General features: G+C 36.5%; 1 protein-coding gene across 1 annotated transcript in view; it reads left to right on the forward strand.

The window, feature by feature from the left end:
* LOC140166555 (C2 domain-containing protein 5-like) overlaps positions 1-16,765 on the forward strand; it is a 37,191-nt gene that overhangs the window by 16,050 nt on the left and 4,376 nt on the right. The window contains exons 13-30 of the mRNA XM_072190049.1: positions 57-236; positions 802-918; positions 1,907-1,996; positions 2,696-2,753; positions 2,936-2,989; positions 3,989-4,063; positions 5,244-5,306; positions 7,162-7,257; positions 8,448-8,558; positions 10,803-10,863; positions 11,260-11,321; positions 12,048-12,128; positions 12,527-12,616; positions 12,976-13,045; positions 13,657-13,782; positions 14,156-14,205; positions 15,190-15,315; positions 16,325-16,471. Of these exons, the coding sequence (XP_072046150.1) occupies positions 57-236; positions 802-918; positions 1,907-1,996; positions 2,696-2,753; positions 2,936-2,989; positions 3,989-4,063; positions 5,244-5,306; positions 7,162-7,257; positions 8,448-8,558; positions 10,803-10,863; positions 11,260-11,321; positions 12,048-12,128; positions 12,527-12,616; positions 12,976-13,045; positions 13,657-13,782; positions 14,156-14,205; positions 15,190-15,315; positions 16,325-16,471 (1,657 nt within the window). The remainder of the gene's footprint in view (positions 1-56; positions 237-801; positions 919-1,906; positions 1,997-2,695; positions 2,754-2,935; positions 2,990-3,988; positions 4,064-5,243; positions 5,307-7,161; positions 7,258-8,447; positions 8,559-10,802; positions 10,864-11,259; positions 11,322-12,047; positions 12,129-12,526; positions 12,617-12,975; positions 13,046-13,656; positions 13,783-14,155; positions 14,206-15,189; positions 15,316-16,324; positions 16,472-16,765) is intronic.

The following is a 16,765-nucleotide window of genomic DNA, read 5'->3' on the forward strand; positions in this document are numbered from 1 at the left end:
TTGACAAAAAATCCCGGAATAATAATGACAAAATGTTCTTTTGTTTGATGTTTCAGTGATGAAGTAATACTGTTGTCAGCGATGGGAACAGCAGCCATAGTAAACATGAGGGCCCCATTGCCTCCACAGCCCAGTAGTGCTGGGAGCGGTAGCGCCGTGTTAACGGTGTCACTTGATAGGCAGGAATTCCAGAAGGAGCAACAAGCTTCTGGAACACCACCAACTTCTGAAATAAAGTAAGTGGAGGTCAGAGTTCAAAATGAGGGTCATATTGAAGTTTGGTGACAAGTTAGACGTTGTTTAGGCACACATTATTACATTCATAAGCATTTCTGTATGAAAAGAATTACAACTAAAAGTTGACCACATTTCACACGCAACAGTTGGGAAATTGTAGAAGTATAAAGATATATAGGTTACAGGCAAATCTCTTTTTCCCTTGGTGCATGGCCCTTGCCGTGAACCAGGAGGGTGCTTCTCCCACACCATGAGTCTGTCTTATTTACCTTCAGCACTAGATGCTGGTTCCCTTTTTGATCTTGGTATTAAAATGCTCAGCAAGTCAAATTATTCCAATATAATTGTTTCCAAACAATTTTACTCTTAAGGTGAATGTCTTTTTAGTTAAATTTTGGTATCAATTTGTGACATTTTTAAAGCTCTATCAAGTTGAAGATAATTAAGATTGATAAGATGAGAATAAGGTTGTGAGTTTGAATTAATTTTAAGATGTTTACAATGTGCCACACTCATACTATGATTCTTTACTGCCATTTATATTTTCTTTCTTATTTACTCCAGCTTACTAGACACAACGCAAACAGCCGATAGCAATTCAAAGTGTTCTATAATCCACATTCCATATAATGATTCCACACTACCATTTCCAGTTAACCTGACCAAATGCCAACTCTGCAAGTAAGTTTCCCCCAGATTTTCTGGATTTTTTTACTTTTTCCCTGGATTTTCAGTTGGCCAGATTTTTTTTTTATAAAAGTATGTATACCAGCATAATCAATAAATGACTGCGAATTGAGACTATCACTAACAAATTGTGTCATATCGGGTCATATGGTCATATCGGTCATCTCGTTATCGGTTAAAAAATACAAGTGCAATGTTTGTTTTTCCACTAGAACAATAGGCAGTGCATGGAGGCATGCAATTTTGGGTGCATGATGTTTGGAATATCAATCAATGTAATCACGATAGGGACGGTGATGTTTTAGAAACATGGAGAACCAGCTTTTGCTTCTGCTTAGTAACAGCCAAATTTATGAAATTACAATCGCTGTGGAAATTCTGAATTGCACAGTAAACATTGTTAAAACAAGCAAGAGAAATCACAAGGCCTTTAGGAATATCCGAGGGAGCAGTATGATACAACTTGCAGATGCTAAATACCACAGGCACGTAACATTATCGCCTGTAGGATTCCATATTGACGATTTATAGCCACTGAGTGAATTCACTCATCACCAAACCAAACAGCCCTTTTCAAGGCTACAAAAGTTCTGAAAAGAGAAAATGATCAATACACACAGCCCAAATATTATTCCAAATATAAAAATAATAAATAATGCCCAAAAATAATATTGTTATGATAAGTAAAAGATAAAAAAATAAATTATGCCCACATTTCATGACCATCCTCTGCATACAGTCATTCAGTTGGGCTCCCGGTTGTTTTTTACAACTTGCTGTATTTGCATCCATAAATAATTACGAATGACAGTGTATATTAAATGTAGTTGTTTAGTAGGGCTATGCTTTCATGTATTATAAGTGTACAGTAACAAAACCAGTAACCCTTTACTTACTGTCAGAGCTGCCGCAGAACTGTGACCTCAGTTCTTGTTTTGTCTTTGTGATAATTATGTTTTATCATTTGTTATTAATGTGACAGGAAACAAAAGGTTCCAGATGTTCTATTTAGCACAGTGGAGCCTCCACCTGAATTACAGTACACAGGAAAATGCTGCTGTATATCAGCCAGGTGAGAGCTATTCCAATTGAAATCCACACCCCCCCCTATGGAAGACATGACCTTAATCTCCCACACACGCTTTGTAACTTTTATCAAAGGCGCTAAAATGGATGTTAATGTTAATGTTAGTGTAGACTTCATGTTGAGTCACCCATTTTGGTAACCCAATATGAAATTCACCTCCTTGTCATGTCTTCCATACTCAGCTGATGAAAGCAGGGGATGGGGAAAGGGTTAGGGTGGCCCAGACATTAGTTGAACTCACCTCACTGTACTAGCAAAGTGCATGGCAATAAAGAGTTCAACATATTGTCAAAGGCTCGCAACACTGGTGTGATTGTATGCATGATTGAACAATCAGCTCTCATATATGCAAGAATTCACAGCATACAAAACACAGGGACTTTAACTGTTGCGAAAAATAGTCTGTATTAGTCTATGGTGATATTATTGAGCTTGCCTGTTTGATTGTTTCCCTTATTAAGCTCACTTTCAAAGTAAAGTAGTTGTTTTTTTTGTAACCTAAGAAAAAAACATGCCCAGAGTAGATGCAAAAAACAAATCCCTCATACTAAGTTATGATGTAGTGTCCATCATAGTGGAACTATAAATGAAATATTTACAGATTTGCATATCCAAGTGCAATTAATTTAGCGGTCACAAACATTAGTATAATTTCATTATTGTTGTTGTCATTGTTTTGTACAGAATATGCCGAGCAAAAAGGAAAGCACAAGGTGAAAATAACGCCTCTCTTATAAGTGATGTAAGTAGAAGATGAATCAATTTAGATTATATGAATATTTGCAAATAGCATTGTAGATCTGCTACACAATGTGTGTTTGCCACTATAAAGTTTCTTTTTTCTTTTCTTTTTTTGGTCCCTGTTGAACTGGCTTTACATTGTTAAGTTTACTGATTATCTTGAATTTGATATTCATTTTACAGGCATTACCATTCATGGAATATGAACTTCATAGACAGATAATGAATAAATTAAAGGTGAGTCAAGTAGCAGTATTAACTCTCTCCACATGGGTGTCGACTGCAGACGACAAGTTTCAAATTTTATTTGAATTTTTCAAAAATTTCAGAATTGTAAAATTTCATGACCATATTTGAAATCAGCATGAAAAATGCATTAAAATGAGTACAAACAAGCCTAGTATTGGTTCAGTGGTTATTAAGATAGCTCTTGATATTTTGAGAAAATTTCTCAAAACTTGGTCTTTTTATGTTGAAGCTTATGACTAGCACGCAGAGTATTAAAGAATACCTCACTATGAAATGTTGACACTGAATATCACACTGTCTCAACAACTCCACTGGATTAGGCTATTCCATTTGAAATCTACATTCCCCCGTGGAAGATTTAGCTGAAGTCTTTCACAGAGGGAGTATGGGATTCAAATAGAACAGACAAATTGATACCTTCCATTTGAAATACACACTCCAGTTGTGGAAAATATAAAGTAACAGGGATGTAATTTTGCTTGGATCTTCCCTGTACAAAGTATAGGGAAATACATATTTTCAGGAAATATCCACATCTTCAATATGAAAGGTCAAAATTTTCAATTGATCATCAGCTTTTCCTCCCAGCTACATACACTTTAAAAATATATCATTAGATTTATAAAATTTACTTCGAGGACTGTTATATATCAAAAATTTGAAAAATATCAAATTTTTATAATTTGTCATAAAATTTGTATTATGTCGTGATTTTCAAAAAAATGAAAATTATTTGATATCAGAAAGACATGCTTCGCATTCAGAATGCAATTTGATACGTCTGAGGTGCTCTCATGTCCCATAACAAAAAATACTGTCGAAATGCTCAAAACGCTCATTCCAGATTATATGTCAGTGCTGAGGTAAAGCCATATTCAGGGGCAAATGGGTTTCAGAATAACTATATCTCCGTCTATGGAAGACTTTTCTTAAATCTCGCACAGGTTATGGCCGATTTCAATCAATCGTATTACCTTTCCATTTCAGTTAAAAGGTATGAATAGTCTATTTGGACTGAGAGTGCAGATTACTATTGGTGAAGTCTTACTTGTTGGCACAGCGGTAAGTAGATTTAATACTCTTTGTAGGCTTGGGCATCGTCAGTCTTTTGCATATCGCATATCGCAGTCAAAAACATATCACGATATCGCCATCTGACGATATTTTTCTCAATTACATGTATGCATGCCATATCAGAAGTTCACTGATATACGGGTGCAAAACGGCCCGGCAAACAGTGAAGCAACAAGTATACACAAATAAACAAGTACAAAACATACTTATTCAATCCACTGCCATCGTTCAAAACAGCTTCTTTATATCCGAAATGTTATTAAAAACAGTGTGAAACCAATTGCCGCCATTATTGTCTGTGCTTTCCGCTACTTTGCATTGCATGAACATTGAACATTTTGTTGGTCATGGCCTCCTGAGTGGATGGGAGACCACTGCTGCCCTCATACACATTGAACATTTCGTTGGTCGTGGCATCCTGAGTGTATGGGAGACCACTGCTGCCCTCATACACATTGAACATTTCGTTGGTCGTGGCATCCTGAGTGGATGGGGAGACCAATTATAAGTATATCGCCTGTCACTATTTCTACATATCGTCATCGCGATTAGGATTTAATATCGCGATATATCGCAGGGCGCGATATCGCCCAACGCTAACTCTTTGTTTAGTTGGCATGGTTCACCTTTGATTTTGAATCAATAATTTTGAATCAATAAGTTCACTTTCCTTGATAAGGTAATGTTATGGACAAAATTGTAGCTTGCCATATGACCACAATGGTTGAACAAATTCGTCAGGATCGGTAGAATAAAGTCAATCAAAAGGTTCTTATTTCTGATCCAATAAATTGCACTTACTGTGTACGTTTCGATAACCACTCTGTTATCTTTATCAACACTGAACAACAATGTCCAAAATATACAAATATAAATTTTGGAAATTATTGATGCTATTTATTTTTATTGTTTTTATTTTATTGACTTATAGATTGTTATAGGTGATTGATCAACTAATTGTAATTTGATTTATAGCTTTATGCAGTATCTGATCCAGAAGTGGGTGGAACACTTCTTAATGTGAGAGATTTTGCTAGGCCTGCCCACTCACAGCTTCCCTCTTGCAGATGAAAGATTGTGTGATTTTTTTTGTATTTAGGTCTAGTTTAGTCTTCAATCACTGACAATCTATTGTATTGATAGATTTGTTTATATTTTCATGTTTCAGACTGCTACAGGAACATATATGTGTGCATTGCCATCTCCAGCACCATTGAGATTGTCTGGAAAGGTATGTATGTATGTAATGTGAGATTTTGACCAACATGTTCCGTCAAATTCCGTCCGCAATCTGGGTGTTATCATGGATTCGGATGGGTCAATGACCAGCCAGGTGGGGGGATTGTGCCGCACTCTTAACTACCAGCTAAGAAACATTGGCCGAATCAGGAAATATTTAGATGAGGACACTTGCCATCATATTATCAGGGCTCTTGTTCTATCTCGCCTTGACTATGGAAATTCATTGCTTGCAGGCATCACCAATGCGCAATTTGACAAACTTCAGCGAATTCAAAATAAAGCTGTGCGCCTGATTTGCGGAGTTAAGAGATGTGAGCACATATCTCCCTACCTGGCGAGGCTTCATTGGCTACCTGTCCGCCAACGTGTTAATTTTAAGTTGCTTGTGTATATGTATCAATCTTTAAATGGCTCACTACCAACATACCTCTCTTCTGATATTACTTTATACAACAGTCAAAGCATTTCACATCATTACCTCCGTTCATCCGTTGATCATACTAGGCTCCACATTCCCAAAACCCATCGTTCAACAGGTGACAGGGCCTTTTCCGTCATTGGACCCCGGCTATGGAACATGCTTCCTCTCTCCATCAGAGAAGCTGTTTCCTTATTGTTTTCAAAAACTTTTAAAACACATCTTTTTATGTAAATGTAATTTGTAATTATTTCCTTATGTATTTTTTGTTTGTTTCTATTCCAGCCTTGGCTGTAGTTTGTAAAGGCGCTTTGACCTTTAATTAGATAATATGCGCGGTATAAATTGTATATGTATGTATGTATGTATGTATGTATGATCCTGGACGATAAACTAGATAAGGTTGTGTAAACCTTAATGACTCTTATCTTAAAATGATTGCCTCTTTTAGAGAAGCAAAGTTGTGTGTTCATTTTCATCTCACTTTTGGAGGGAGAGTCGGTTGTCCTCCCTGATTTTGGAAAAGGGGAAATAGTAGTATTGTTCATTTTTGGTGTTAAAAATGACTTTTTGGTGTTAAAAATGACTTTTTGGTGACCTTGAAGAAATGAATGCCCTTTACATATCAAAAAGATAATAACTTCAGGCCTTCAGATTCGTGGGCTGGTTGGGAGAATCTGACTGGATTCTCGTAGTGTAGTTTTGCGCGAATCCACAAATTCAGACTTGAGTTTGAAGCATGCACCACAAGCGCCTTACAACAGCAGGGCAGCCATTATACAGTCAATGCAGGCAGTGTGACAGCATAGAATAATGACTTCCATGGTGTACGTACGTCACATGTGTGTCACATGTGTGTCACATTCGTTATTTTGGTAGCTTTTGGTGTACATGTTAAAAACTTCGATAGACAGCGAATAAATTAAAATGAAATGGGAATCTTGAGTAAATCAGAATTCAAGAAGTAAGCTTATAAATGCTAGTCGATTCCGAACAGATTTGTGTCGACCCAATTTTGCGTGAATATATCGCGAATCGGATTCGCGGATTCGCGTCAAATCTGTAAGCTTGAGATTACCTCCCCATCTTTGACACCTATGTCAATGCATTTCATGGTTGAAAATGGTATATAGTAACAACTGTCAAGGAGGTATTCTGATCATTTTAAAATAATGAGGTATAGATCGAAAGAAAATCACTTAGCTGCTCAACAGTGGAGCTCTGTGGGGAATTGTCAAATAAATCTGGGGATCGCTGGTTTTATTATGAGAACTTGGAAATGTTACTGTAATGAAGCACTTCAGGCTTAAGTCTTTCGCATGGTATTTTAGTGCACCATTGGGCATTACAATCACACATTATGGCTTTTACACATCTTACCGATGGGGAATATAATACATAATGTTTGTGTGTTTTTGTTGAGCAGAGTGCATCAGGGAGTGCCGATCTAATGCAATCAATTCAAAAGAAACTTCAAGATGTCACAGCTAGAAACAAAGATGTCTATGATTTGCACCACACAGTAAGTATTCGCATCATATTGGTAACCCAAGTGTTCCGAGGTCAAAGGTCATTTGAGGGCAATTTGTAAAGTGGGCTGTTTTGGATAAAGATAAAGATGTCCCCATTTGTTCGTCGAAGGTCAGTGGAGGGCATCTTGTAAAATTGACTGATTTGATTTAAGTTTTGAAGAACTCTTCCTAAAATGGACAGAAATTATGGGCTATAATCTCCAGATGGTGGTTTTCCATGTAATGAAATGAAATGGACATTGCTGCATGTAAACCCTAGATATTAATCTCATAGTGGCACTACTGGCCAAATTACGGGCCTCTTCAAACAATTTTGATTGGTTATAATGAGGGTCTAAATGATTAAGCTTAAAATTACTTAGTGATCCAAAAGCTCTATTTTGATTGGTTCCTCTGTTGAATATATCATGTAATTAACCAATTAGGGACTTGGTATGAAAAGCAATAGTGCCCCTGGGCTTGAGCAAAACTGATATAACTTTACAGCATTGAGTGGTACATATTAAAGCAGATGGAGTGTTTGATAGCTTTGAGTGATTTAATCCAACAATGCATCATATGCCTTGCTTAACCCTAACACTCACATGTAGCTGCCTAATGGGTTCATTCCACTATCTTCCACAGGGGTAGTATGAAAGACAATGATAAAAAGACTAGTTTGCGTCTGACGTCATCTGTCAATCAAACTCAGAGCACGGTTTGTTTACAAGTGTCGTGATGATATGACTTGCTGAACACGGCGGTAAACCGAGCGCCTTATTGTTAATTTTGCACCATCAAACATACAAACTATCTCAAAAGTTAGGTCTTAATAGTATACTTTCTTTGGTGACGGCACCATGTCCACAATGCCTAAAAAAAGTTGCTTTTTGCCTTGTAAGAGTATGTATTTTTCGCCATTCACTGCTATTCCTTTTCTCCGATCGGCACCAGCCAGATGAATCGACCTTCCTTATACGCGCTATTAGCCAATCAAGGATCGTAGAGAATTTGATTGACAGTGACGTCAGACGCAAACTAGTCTTTTTATCTTTGTCTTTCATTATAGTATGGATTTTAAATGGAATAACCCATTTGTTAATAGCATTCATCTGTTTGAATCCATGCAGGTTTAATAGCATGTATCACTGTGTTTTCTAACCCATAGCCCCCTTGCAATTTGCTGTGTTTATCTATGTAGGAATCAATGGATCCGGGTCCACAGGACAGCCCTAAAACATTGAGTACAAGCACAGAAGAACTAGTAGATGCATCCATAACGGCATCACAGAAAGATACCTATGTCATAGAGGTATGAATTGATGCCTATACACTATAATATATAATATTGAATGGCTTTGAGTGTGATACAAGAACATATTACACAAAATAGAAAAATATTGCACCAGTCGTAGACGAGTGCAATATTTTGCTATATAGTGCAATATATTCTTGTATCACACGAAATTAAGCCATTCAAGATTATTATTATTATTTATATCAGGCTTTCTCTCTGTGGTAAAATGAAAATTTAAGTTTACCTAGCCACCAGGCCTAACCAATGCGTATTGAACTTCTTGTTTTCTGCGCTTTCCTTCCCCCAAAGACAAATTCAGAAAATATACAGGTTTATTTGCAAATGTGGATTATATTTCCTAGGTTATTCATCATCCAGAATTGCCACAAATTAAGTTTGTGGTTTTACTTGTTTATAAAATCTCCTGTGAGCCGGTACAGTGGCAGTGTTGTTGCGTTGTTGTGATGCGTGTTGGTGCTGTCAGGTGCCGTGACCATGGTGACGGGTGATGGCATACGCGCTATGCGTACAATATTGTATTGCATCCGGGTGTTTTGTAAAAACTATACAATACATAGTTTTGTTGTATCGCTCAAAAGCCTGATATAAAAAATAATATACCATATTGTCTGTAATATACATATGTAGATAGAGGATCCCCTCTAATAACTAATAATGACTTAAGTGTATAAATTTGTAGCCAATAGAGAGGCCATGTATTCAAAATTGCTCTATTTGAAGGTTTTTTGGGACAGATGTTTCAAATGGACAAATTATATGTAATAAATAATAATATTTATTTGAATATCCATATATTGAATGCCATATTATGTGAGTAAGCTTAATACAGGTATTTGATCATCAATCAGTTAAATTTATGTCCTGGCTCTCCTAAGGTCAAACACTACTGCTGATAAGTTAAGCATCCTGAAATAGCAGTATAGCAGTTTATAACAAATGGTTGATCTGATGTGTATTGCTTTTTCAAGTTCTTGCATAAAACACATTGCAGTGATAATATGACACAGAATAGTAAAACAAACTTGTATAGCATGTTGCATGCAAAAGTATAAAGGTACATTGGACTGGCTACAGTTCTGTGGCACATTCTCCGATAAAGTGTTCAAAATGCCAAATATGTGTCGCCCATAGTGTCAAGTCGTATTCAGACTTGTTTCTTCAGAAAGAAATAACTTTTATTAATATAACTTATACTTAGGAGTTGCTTTTTAAAATGTGTGAGGCTAGAGGTTGTAACATGCCTAGAAAGTATAAAACAATAAAGCTGATTATGCATGTCCATTGTTTTCCTCCATGTCGCCAGCCAAGGTGTGTTCAGTATAACGTGTCCCTGCTCTCTAAACATGCGCACATAATGGATTATAGGTACTTTTCATTAGCTGGTATCATGCCCTAATTATAAAGTATAAATCATCACAACACAGATTATTAAATTTTTCCAACAGGTCTTTCAGACTATGTCGCCAATATTGTTCACAGATACGTTACCATATTTCTAATGGATAACAATCTGTGAAAATAATTGGCTAGATGGATGTTCTCATATGTGATGGATCAAGCAGATCCATAGTTATATTATATATATGGAACAAAACACAATGGTTTCAAAGTAAAAAAAATCAGGTCTATTAATGGCAAAAAGTCCTGACGTTACGTTCATGCCTTCACAGAATCGTTACCTAAATTCTACTCTCCTCGGAAAAACGCTGTGATAAATGAAGCCAAATACCATACCAGACTTTAGTACATTGGGTGATGACTGATCAAGTATGGGTATTTAGTCGGTCAGTTTTTACACTTGCACGATTAAGACAAAGATGGGAAAGGGTTTCACAGATCGTTACCACTGATCGTTACCCCAATACGTACAAGTAATATTGCTCAAAAATGAAATATTGTTGAAAAATCACCCATGCATTGTTTTGTGTTCTTACACTATTAAAGTTTACGATTCTGAATGAATTTTATGAATTCTTTGTGGTTGGCATTTTGTCATTCCTGAGACCAAACTTGGACACTTTAACGGAGAATGGGCCCTGTGGCGATTTGGCTAACCCTGCGTGGGCTGCTTGATTTGGGCCATTAGGCGACGAAAAAAGAAAACCCTGTTCTACGGGCCCGACCAACCAAGATTTTCCAAAATATAGAGATCCTTTATAGTAATCTGGTAGTGTATGGGGAAATCACGATGTCATGTAGCTATATGGTGCAATAAAGATATTTTCATGTTTGATTTAGGTTGATGATGTTGAAGATAGTGCCACTGTAGCAGGATTATTTGAGCCCCATTTACCAGAAGGTATGTATTATCCATAATCCTGAATCTAATCAAACATAAATCCTAGTGGTTTCAAGAAGACTAATAAAATATGGAACTCAACTTATTGTTTACAATCATTGTTCATGTATTCATCAACCTCCCTGGAGGAGCATAGGCGCATGCTGTAAACCATCTTGAATTTTGCAAATATCAGTCATCCTAGTGTTACGGGAATTCAGATCATCCCCTATAATAGTGTAGTCTGTACATTGTTCTGAATGGACTTGTGCTTGCTAGATCTAGAGCTTGGGATATACTGGAGTGCCAAACAGGGACGGCACATTCAAGGACAGGTCTGATATAACCCTTGTATACTGTAAACTAACTCACTCACCATGTTAAAACCAATATCTCCCTTGCCACTATTCTCTGCAGGTTTCTATGATTGCAGTACTGAACTGGTTCCTGGTAACCTCTTTCCCAATAAGCATTTACAGGTAGGGCTACAACTGAGTAGTGAATAATGTGATGTTTGAAGTACAATGTATGGTGATTTTGATATGAAAAGAAATTGGTGCTTTTCAGTTGAGGAGAGAGAAGCAATTGAAGTTGTTGAAACTTATGAGGATTTGACATTGATATTTAGCTGACCAATTTTACATGTATGTGTATGTGTACAATGTGTGTGGAGTCTGATATAGCGCCAGTTTCAGTTCATTCCATTGTGACGCTCTGATGCCACACATTTTGCTGATTTGATGAAGTGTATAAATTTGAAAACACTTGAAATCAGTTAAAAATTTGGCTGATTCGAGTTAAGGGAGCAGTCAATATTTATGCCAGAGATGGGAATGCAAAATTGTTTTGTGCGCAAGCGGGGGGAAGAATCCAAAAAGTTTTTGCCATGAAAAAGAGGAGAATGTGAAATTTTAAATGGAGAAATGTCATAAAACAAGAGGGGAACACAGAATTTTAGAGCAGAAGTGAAGTGGGAATACAAAATTGAAATTTCCCATTCCCCCTGGCATAAATAGTGACCGGTCCCTAATGAGAAAGCTAATTAATTGCTACTTCTTGGATAGGAAATCGGTGCTTTTATCTCATCACGTCTATGTACGTATGTAGTAATTGAACATCTTTAGTTTGAGACAAAATCATTGTCGAAAGTTCTCATATTTTGTGAAGAAAGCATGTTTTAACCAAATTATTATGTTTTGTTTTAGATGATCACCATGATGAAGATGCAGACAGTCACAGAACCAATACCTAAACATTTCTCTCCTATATTTAATGACTTGGTACAGGTGAGCTCAAAACATGTGTGTCCGTGGTTGGATAATTAAAAAAATACAAAATGTGTTGCTACCAATTCTGCTGGTGTTTTGCAAGTATTATGGGGGCGTATACATGTGTGTTTGTTAACCTCAGCAAATGAGGACATCCATGAGAAATCTGTGAGCACCAAGTGCTTAAGAACCACAAATGTTCAAGGCTCGTGGACAGTGTTACTAAGTTAAAAACTTCATATAAAAAGTCATTGTAAACAACAAAAGCAGTGGAATATTTAAAGCAGTGATGCCACATGCAACACCAGCAGCCATCTTTACTTAATAAGATTAACCTATAGTGAATTTACTTATTTACTAAAGACCTACTAGAAGCTGACCTGCCTATACTTATTTTGTTTCTTTTTTGTTTGCAGGCAATGTGTTTCAAATTACGTTCCATGGCTCCTCTATGTCTGTGTAAACTCTGCTTTGATGTCATGCTTCCAGAAGATGATATTATACAGGTAATTTGGGATTTCCATTCATTTTAAGCCTACAAGCACATGCGAGCATGGTGGCTTAATGGTTACGTGATCAGACCTATTGTAATAGGGTCACAGGATCAAGTCACATCATGGCCAAAATGCTTTGTCCTTGGCATGACACTAAGGGTTACAACAAGACAATAAATAAGAAGTAAGTTCCTTGTCCAGGTGAATTTCAAGTTAACTAAATTTTTCCATCAGAGTGTGCTAAAGCACCGCCAGGGTTCAAACCCACAACCTCGCACACCATAGTTGAATGCCTTATCAATTGAGCTAACTTTAAACACGTTCCTGCTATGCATCTTCTATCGATATATGTTCCATTTTTATGCTTGCAGGTTTATTTAACTGCATCTGCAGTGCAAGTGAGAGAAGTGTCAACACAGCAAGATAGCACACCACATAAAGGTAAATGATTAAAGTCACAATATATGCCAGGAATGCTTACTTAGGAGTCAATACCCTGTAAACTTTGTTTCAGTAGAGTTATTTGCCAAGACCAAAGAAAAAAACTTATGTTTTTCTGCTAATAGTTTCGCCAGAAGACTTCTGACTTTATCAAAGCGTTGATGATGATATTGATCCATCTGCATAGGAGCGGGAACCTGAACCAGATGTTTTGGTTTCACCAGAAGTGGTACTCTTGTCTCCAATGTAGATCTTGAGTAGAGAATCAAATATGTTTGTAAAAAATAATGTCCCCTCATATCTCTTCATGGTGTTATATCCTCTCTTGCAGATCCATATTGCTTCTGCCCATCTTGCCCTGCGGATTTCTTGTCTGACAAACTGTTCTGGTCTTATATGGTTATCTCTTGACACATGATCAGTAATTGAGGAATTATTTATTTTTGTGAGCAATACGTTTCATTTGGAGCAGGTTTATTATGCTATAATAGCTTTCCCTGCTTCTCTTTTGTATTCCTCTGAGAAACTCACAGATCCATCCCAACAAGTGACACTTGACACTCAACACTTAATAAAAGATCAAACCAACTTGTTTCATGTTATTATTACAGGTACTAGTGCAGCAGGTACACGATCATCTGCTGATGCTGAGCTGATGTTTACTATGGAGGAACTCACAGATCCAGCTCGTGAGCTACAGAAAGAACAAGGCCCTAAACATTCAACACCTAATAAAGGTTAGTTTGTATATATGTATCAGGGACAAAATGATTCACATTGATACTATGATTATTGTTGTCGTAGATTGTATTATTCCATAGGGGGTGCCATGTTGATCAAACCGGAAGTTGTATTTTGTGAGGCTTTTTCATTGGAAATTCACTTCTAACAAACGCTCCCTTTTCAAATATGCAAAGCCCCCACCCCCGGATGTTTAAAAGAGTAAATACAGTATACATGCATGTAATCAGAACTTTTCAAAATGCTCTCTCCTTTAATATGACCCAAAAGAGTCGCATTAACTAAAGGGTTATAGTACATGTACATGTAGCTATGGTTACATAATGTTTTAAATCTCATTGTAACAAGTTGTATATTTTCTTCATGCAGGTCAGAAACCTGTCCGACTTGAAAAGCGAATTGTCCTGCCACCAAGCCAAGTGAGTGCAAACAAATTACACAGCAGTTTGTCATGTTAATGTGTAGAGTAAATAAGCCAGCATTTTATGGCATTCTGAACCAAAAAACTCAATTCAGTCATGATAAAGCTCGCTTTTTAGCCAATCAAAATAGTTATTAGAAGCTGATAATTTGGCTGGTAGCATCCATAGGTTAAGATAACAATTGTTGGATGAATTGCAATCATTTTTTTTATACAATTTTAAGATTAATAGAGTCAGTGCTAAACTCTGTGGTTCAATTTAAAAAAAAGTTGTTTGAAAATTTCTTTGTTTCGTTAGTGGTATCTAACATAATTCAGTGGGTCATAGGCCTATATCTGAAAGAGCTGTGGGCTATTTTAGTTGAAATCCATATACCTCTATGTAAGACAACATAGGAGGTGTAAATTTCAGTTGGGGTTACCTGAATGGATGACTCTATTTGAAATCTACACCCTGAGTGGGAGATTAAGGTCAAGTCATCCATAGGGGGTGGATATTAACTGGAATCAGCCTCCTCCACCCACTTCTCTAAAAAAAAAGTTGATATTTTTATACCACCGAAAACCTCTGGCTATTATGTTTATGTAACATATATTTCTTGCAGATTAATTCCTTTAGCAGAGATATCGTGAAATTTGAATTATGTTCTGGTGCACCAGAAGAAAATTACAACACATGCTTATGGAGTAGTGTAATACACATAATCATGCATAACTCACAAAATTGGAATCAACTGAAATTTTGGGAATAAGCTTTTTTTTTTATATCTACTGTAAAATGTCATAAAAAGAGGATGACACACTCTTTCAATATTTCAGTTTAGTTTAAGGAAAAGGTAACTTTGTGCTTCCTATTAACTCAATTTAACATTAATCAACTCTGGTGCGTGTGGTTTTCAGGAAACCTTGGCCCACTGTGGTCAAAAAGTTTTTTGTTTATGAAATGATTCTAACCAAATTATATCCTATTTGCTGTGTCCAGGAGAGTATGAATTGGAGACCTCTAGTTGAGATTACACCTCTGAGTACGATACCTGATGGCATCATAGATCGTTACCTTGGCAACATTAATATATTCTGTATAAGAGAATCTACATCTGTCAGAGAGGTAAGAGAGCAATGGGCTATTGTATTGGAAATCCATACATCCCCTATGGAAGACATGCATTCAACCTCCCATAAAGGGGTGTAGATTTCAAATGGAATCACCCATTCATGTGACTCCATTTGAAGTTCACACTCCCTGTGTGGGAGATTAATGTCATGTCTTCCACAAGTTGGACATTATTGTGTGATAATATTTTTGGACTTTGTAACTTCAAACGTTTCACTTGTTTTTAAATTTGTAATGCTAAAAGCTTCCTTACTTTGACCTATACACAAAAGGTATATATATATATATATATATATATTTGCCCATTGGACTATTCCATTTGAAGTCTTCTATACCCCTGTGGAAGTTTTAAGAAAAGTCTTCCACATAGGGAGTATGTTTTTCAAATGGAATTGGCTAGGATTAATTATTTTGAAACCTATACTCCCATTGTGCATGGCTTTACATAAATCCAATTCAATTTCAAATGGAAGTTGCCCAATTGCCCATTCTGTTAGAAACCCATACTCCCTCTGTAAATCTTCTACAGGGGAGTGTGGTTTCTCAAATGGAATAGCGCATTAGCTGCTTGAGACATGAAAAGTGTCAAAATAATTTTAACATAAATTTTCTACTTGAACAGTATCGTTTAAAAGCACTGTCAATTTACTTAAAAGCTGCATTTTAATTACCTTACTTGGAAGGGATATTGGCAGTACCTACTGTGTTGTCTGAACAAAATGGATGAGGATTTGACTTTATTACTTAGTTTCATTTGATTTAAGACAATTAGATATTCAAATTTGTGTATGTTTAATTTTTTTCTAGGACCAACAGTTGTGATTTGGGGATTATTGTCATTATTACCATTGGTATTATCGTCATAAGTGAAACATGGCACTTGTGAGTTATATCTTCATGTGAGAATCATTCTGCATGCAGTGATCAAATATCTGACAGCAGTACTCCAGTTTTAAAATTGATTTTTTATTTGTACTTTCTTGTAATTTGCCTTAATTTTCAGTGTGGAGGTGTGAGTGGTTTTATGCATGGATGCATGTCAGAAGTGAACGCCATTATACGTTCCCATGTCACAGCACTAGGTGGAAACGCATTGGTGGCGTACACACTTATTGATTGTGTGTTGTTAGATAATCCACATAAAAACCAGGTAAGACACACCAAATGAAAACTAAAAGTCTTCATACTTTATTATGTGATACAATCTGATCCTAATCAGGCCAAAGTTGAGATATAGGCAAAAAAACATCACCAAATTCCTATATTGCTGCCACCCACACTAGACTCGCTCGCCTGTCCTACAATACATACCGTACCTAAGGACTGGCTCACGCCATTTTGTCTGTCTATGGAAAATACACTTAACGGTTTGCGCAGGTCAGCTATTCGAAAAATTTCTTCAAAATTTCATCAAAGGTATATAAAATTGGTACCCACCTTATTG

This window comes from Amphiura filiformis, chromosome 12 (assembly GCF_039555335.1).
Source record: "Amphiura filiformis chromosome 12, Afil_fr2py, whole genome shotgun sequence".
Lineage (NCBI taxonomy): Eukaryota > Metazoa > Echinodermata > Ophiuroidea > Amphilepidida > Amphiuridae > Amphiura > Amphiura filiformis.